General features: G+C 36.2%; 1 protein-coding gene across 3 annotated transcripts; it reads right to left on the bottom strand.

The window, feature by feature from the left end:
• Window positions 1–966: 966 nt before the first annotated feature.
• On the bottom strand, window positions 967–4,148 carry si:dkey-81n2.2. Of its 3 annotated transcripts, none has more exons than XM_009302857.5 (6): window positions 4,100–4,148; window positions 3,915–3,953; window positions 3,469–3,822; window positions 2,776–3,126; window positions 2,248–2,619; window positions 967–1,317 (listed from the first exon to the last, which is right to left on the bottom strand). In XM_009302857.5, the coding sequence occupies exons 2-5, from the start codon at window positions 3,949–3,951 to the stop codon at window positions 2,258–2,260; spliced, it is 1,104 nt and encodes a 367-aa protein (XP_009301132.1). In that variant the 5' UTR covers window positions 3,952–3,953; window positions 4,100–4,148; the 3' UTR covers window positions 967–1,317; window positions 2,248–2,257. The 3 variants fall into 3 exon arrangements, with proteins under 3 accessions (XP_009301132.1, XP_073762016.1, NP_001121833.1); XM_073905915.1 differs by having other exon boundaries at window positions 3,915–3,969; window positions 4,100–4,119; NM_001128361.1 differs by lacking the exon at window positions 967–1,317 and having other exon boundaries at window positions 2,164–2,619; window positions 2,893–3,126.
• Window positions 4,149–5,901: the final 1,753 nt, after the last annotated feature.

The raw sequence follows: 5,901 nt of genomic DNA, 5'->3' as shown, positions 1-5,901 counted from the left end.
ATCAAACTCATTCAATGGCACAGCATCCTCTTTCACATTATCTCATAAACTTGATCTAATTAGTGCTGAAATATCGCATCGTATCGTGATATGGGTGTGAATCGTATCGTGTCGCATCGCAATATGTCACAAATGTATCGCTAATATATCGGATCGTATTCTTTGTATCGAGATGCGTATCGGATCGGCATTATAGCTTAGATGCCCAACCCTACTAAGAACATAGCAAATGCTAGAAGTTGAATCCACTCAGTCATAACTCTCCTCAAACTGCTTGTGCGTGTGTGTATGTGCGTTTGCTTGTTTTATGTAGATTAGTACTTTGTGTTAAAGAGTAGCAATAAACTTTTGTTTCATTTTAGGATCCGTGTTGGTGTGTTGTGTGCTTTATAAGTTAATGCCTCAGCTTCAGATACTGCTACCTTGCTCATTAAATAATTAGATACTGTTTTTATATTGTTATTGTTGGCCACGTAATAATATAATACAGGATTGCTTAACACTAAACGTTCTATTTGCTGGACAAATACGGAGGTTAAGTGTTAGCTTTGAATAATTCTATGTGAATCATGTTTGCATCTTTAGATTCGAATCCCCAAAGTTTAAATGTGATTTAAACCAAAGAGCTGATTCTTACATTGTTCTCATTAAAGTGAATTCATCTTTGCTTTGACGTCAATGCAGAAAATACAAAAAAAGTTCAAATCCAAAACTAACTTTAAAAATGTTAGTAAAAAAAAAATTTATAAACAAATGTAGAAATGTTTAATTGTGCATGTTCATTAACTAATTTTAATGCATCTGCATCAAGTGAGCAAAAATGCTTGTCCTCATTATTAAATATATTTAACAATATTCAATTCTGAAATCAGCAATAACATAATATTATTTATAATAACATAATATTAACAGGCTGAGGTTGAACAAGTTAAAGATATAAATAAACAGTTTACTGGTTATGATTTTAATGACCTTAAGGTTCTTTTATTGCGAGAAAAGGGGAAAAAGTTTGTATTTACATAAAACCAAAGCATAGGAGCAGAAACAAAATAGCTTCAGGGCTGAGCAAGGACAAAATAATTAACAAAAAACTAACTAACTCCAGTCTGAAGTCTTACCTAATAGAACCAGGTGGTACATTTAATAGCACAAAAGAATTGTAAATATTTTAATGACCAATTTTTTTTTTTTTTAAATAACCATTATTTAATGTTACATAGGTACATAATGCTTAGCAATCCACAGTTAAACAGTTGTTTATATATAGAAGTAATAAAAGAAACTATAGGTGAAAAAATATTACCCATAACCAAGGATCTGCAAAAACACAAGAATTAAGAGAACTCATATTAAATTAAATATATAAGGATTAAAGTAATATTTTAAGCCATATCAAACCTAATTTCCCAATAAAATCACACACACACACACATATAAATATAATATAAATGACAAATGACTCATCACAAAACTTAGCAGAATAAGGCCTTAAAGTCTGAAATTATTATTTACCAGAGTTTATAAAGCTTAAATGTCTTAACAAATGATAAAACACCACAAACCCCAAACGCTTTGAATGAACTGTTCACCTCGCAAAATTATTCAGTGTTTTGAAGTGATTGAATGATGTCAAATAATATGTGCTATTTAATATCTTCATTTCTGTAATATCTGTTTTATTTAACTGAATACTAGTAACGGAAAGCTTACTCGGGTCAATTTTTTAACTACAACTGTACCTTCCAAAAGTGTCATTGAAATGTTCACAAATGTGTAAAACTGATCAGAGGTCAGATGGTAATTATATAGACATGGGATCATCGAAGGTTCACTCTAATGACACATCATTGCTAATTTAAATCATATTGCATTAGATATAACATAAAGCTTGATTTGATGAAATCATGACTCTGTCTGCTAGATATGAACTTCAAACCATTACAGTTTCTCAAAGATGTGAAATCCCTACAAAGATGTGCTTCAAAACCACCAATCACTACTGTACTCTAATGCTAGTTTCACAACTAGTGTGAATGTAAGAGTACATGAAATTAGATTAAATGCAAAGTCTATTACGCTATACAAAGTCTATTCTTCTGCACATTGTGAGTGACAGTGACGCAATCCTTCACACTTGCTGTGAACCCAGCATAAGGCATCAATGATTATTGAAGTTGATTATTTTATGTAAAATAATTATTTCACAATCCAATGATGAATGAAAAATGAACACACTCATCATCTTACTTCTTCACTCTCAGTAGTTTCTGCAGATGAAGTTGAGTTTGTGAGTTTCAGGACGGCTGATCCAGGACTGATCTCCTCCAGACTGAACTGCTCCAGATCTCACTGTGGGCTCACAGTCCTCCTCTGATGTGCCGTTCCCTGGAGCCCAGTTCTGATAGCACACGGTCTGTCCACTCACCCAGAACCAGATGCCCAAAGCACAGGAGTGACGTAAACCCAACCACACCGCCTCAGTAGATGCCAGTTTAACCACGTTCATCACCTTATACTGCATCTCCACTGACTGAACCGAGACCAGATCCACATGATGCTGTCTGCAGTATCTCAGAGCTTCAGACCACGACAGATTCTGCTGGATCACAATCAGTTTATCTGGACACAAAACAAAGCAGAAACTAGAGAGAGACTGATCAACAACAACATGCAGAACAAACACTGTGGAGGAATTTGTCATGTCAGACATGTAGAGTCAAATTTAAGAGATCTGGAGCTGATGATGGATTGAGTGTGTTTGCAGGATCTGCTCACCTTCATGACACACAAAAGGAAGCTGCCATTTACCACTACACAAGTAGTCACCCCATTGTCCACAAGAGTACTGTTCAACTGCTGCACAGCGTTGATCATCTGGAGCTTGAGGTGCACCAGTTTTCCAGTATCTGAATGAGGAGTTGCTCTGATCTGACCACTGCCAAATGTCTCTGAACAGACCGATCCAGATTTCAGATCCAAATGTCTGACTGTCATTAATGAACTTCTCCAGTTGTTGACTCTCATTCTGGTTCCTCACACTGACCAGATCAGTGTGATTCTGTCTGCAGTAACTCTGAGCGTCTCTCCACTTCATCCTCTGATTGACAAACACCAGTCCTCTGCTCACTTTAAGGAAATACATTTATTTTATCAGTTTATTCTTTTTCTGCTTTTGATGTGAACAGAAGCAGTGGTGAAATGTTAAGAACAACTTTTTTTTTATCAATATTACTATGGTTACTATTTTAAATGTTTAAACTTTATGCTGTAAGACTATAATTCAGCATCTCTTTTTTCAGTTTAGTTAATAGTGGGTTTGTCAGAAATATCTGCCCCAAATGTATAGCAGATTTGACTTGAAAAAATATTAGATTTATGTTTTGCAAAGTATATTTTATAATGTTAGCTAATATCACATTTAAAGTATCTTTTGTTAAATTAAAGTTTGTTGTCAAGGATTTTACTCACTGTTGTAGCAGATGAAAGTCCAAGTGGCATTACATGCCCCAACAAACCACTTTCCATTTTTTATAACAGTACAATTATTACCACTGTATGGTTGTCCAGATGCCCAGTTCAGAAAGAGCACAGGATCACCGGAAGACCAATGCCAATTATAAGCCCTTGTACCCTGCAGACCAATCCAGACACCTTTATCATTCACTTTCACACTCTTGTTCAGCTGGATCATGTCGTTCATGTTGTCAACAGTGGCCAGATCTGTGTATTTCTCTCTGCAGTATCTCTGAGCATCAGTCCAGGTCTTATTCTCATTTATAAAGTGATACTGACGCTGAACACATTCAGATATGGAGCAGACAGCTGTGAAAGAGACACTTTGCTTTAATGATGTTAAGAACAGAGTCAAACCTAATGAAACTATAAACCATAAATAAAACCACAAACACACTCACCAATGAGGAGAAGAGGGAAATATAGAGTCTGAGCCATTTCTGAGGAGGAAACACACTGATAAACATGTTAACAATCAGATCCATTTGGAGTAAAACATAACAACAGTTAAAAGAGAAAGATAAATGCAGACTACACAATAATGAAGAATATCTAAAGCGTAATATGTAGATGTGTGTGTTCTTACCTCAGAGGTGGTGTGTTTCTGTCCTCAGTCTGATGTTTCTGTCTGCAGTGTGATTATTCGGTGCTCTCATCCGTCATTCAGCACGTCACATCATTTGTTTATTTCTCTAAACATTCGGGTGTATTTGCATAGTTTTCCTCTGTGTTGATCATTGTTTCTGTAATTCTTTTGAAGTGAGATTATTTGAATGTGGTCGAGAGTCGAGTTTCTATTTCTTACAATGAAGTCTTTCTATAGTGGCTTCGCATGATAAATCCACCTCAACTATGTGATTCTTTCACATTAGCTCTCATCCTTCATTCAGCACATCAAATCATTTGTTTATGACACTAAAAGCCCATGTTTCATATTTTAGACCTCTATATTTGTTTATTTGTCTATTTATTTTCTCTTATTTGTATACTGGCATCTGTCGGTTAGTTTGAGTTAACCTTGTTACAGCTGTTGCCTGCTGGTTTGTGTCATGACGTCACTCACTGTTTGTTTCCTGGAGTCTGGTAGGCCTGCCTCTGCGCACCTGCGGCAAGTTGTGCTATTGCAGAGTGGCTATCGTCACCTTGGATTTAAAAGGTTCTATCTGCATTCTGAATGATTTTGAGATATTGAGCTTCAAAGTTTCTGCATTCCATATAGCAAACAATATTTGTGCAACATTTGTTTTTTAAATAAAAACTCTTAAAATCTAAACAACTTATAAAAAACATCCCATAATGTAAATAAGTTGTCATTTAATAACAATTTGTCAATAACTCAATTTTGACAAAAATGTCAGATAGAACCTTATAATTCTAAGGTGACGAAATATAGACCGACGTTGAGCAGAGAGAGACTTTACTGCCAGCCATCAAGCTTGATCTATTTTATTTTAATTTGCTGGCTTTTTTCTTTGTTTAAGTCGTACGTTATGATGCTTTGTTCAGTGTTTGAACTATACTGTGGCCTTTGGGGGAGCCCTTTTTTTGTAACGGGGGTTTCGGGGTTGTGTTTCGCTTTTATTTCCTTGCCACATATAGGCTTTAAAACATGCAGGATCCCTGTCCTAAAACAGCAACATATAAACAAAACTATAAAAAATATAAAACAAATATTTTCATAATTGTGACTAATAGCTAACAGCCAGCAGCTAGCTCTCGGCAACTCTTACATGGTGGCATACTGAAGCTAAGCAGGGCTGTGCCCAGTCACTAACTTGATGGTAGACCACATGGGAAAGCTAGGTTGCTACCAGAAGTGGTGTTAGTAAAGCCAACTGGTGGTGCTCAACCTGCGGTCTGTGTGGGTCCTAATGCCCCAGTATAGTGAAGGGGACTCTATACTGCTCAGTGAGCGCCATCTTCGGATGAGATGTTAAACTGAGGTCCAAACTCTGTGGTCATTAAAAATCCCAGGATGTCCTTCAAAAAAAAAAAAAAAAAAAGAGTAGGGGTTTAACCCCAGCGTCCTTGCCAAATTTGCCCACTGACATCTGTCCATCATGGCCTCCTAACCCTCCCCATATCATAATTGGCTTTATCGTCTGCTCTTCACCAATCAGCTGGTGTGAGGTGTGCGGTCTGGCGCAATATGGCTGTCATCGCTTCATCCAGGTGAATGCTGCACACTGGTGGTGGATAAAGAGATTCCCCTTATTGTGAAAAGCGCTTTGTGTGTCTAGATAAGCTATTTAAATGTAAGGAATTATTAATATTACAAAGTAGGCTAAATGAACAAAACATCATGATAGTTTCAGTTTACTTTATTGCTAAAAAAGCGCTTGTTTTGCATTTAATAACTTTCTTTGACCCCTAAAAAAATCTTTTGAG

Source organism: Danio rerio, chromosome 7, assembly GCF_049306965.1.
Source record: "Danio rerio strain Tuebingen ecotype United States chromosome 7, GRCz12tu, whole genome shotgun sequence".
Taxonomy (NCBI): domain Eukaryota; kingdom Metazoa; phylum Chordata; class Actinopteri; order Cypriniformes; family Danionidae; genus Danio; species Danio rerio.
Note: the sequence above shows the minus strand (reverse complement) of the source record. Positions and strands in the feature narration are given on the sequence as shown.

What these genes read in the sequence shown, in the direction of transcription:
- si:dkey-81n2.2 (XM_009302857.5), bottom strand. Translation starts at nt 3,951, where the DNA reads ATGGCTCAGACTCTATATTTCCCTCTTCTCCTCATTG. An exon ending in TTTCCCTCTTCTCCTCATTG is followed by an intron (nt 3,823 to 3,914) that starts GTGAGTGTGTTT and finishes TCTCTTTCACAG; the next exon opens with CTGTCTGCTCCATATCTGAA. An exon ending in TCCTTTTGTGTGTCATGAAG is followed by an intron (nt 2,620 to 2,775) that starts GTGAGCAGATCC and finishes TTTTGTGTCCAG; the next exon opens with ATAAACTGATTGTGATCCAG.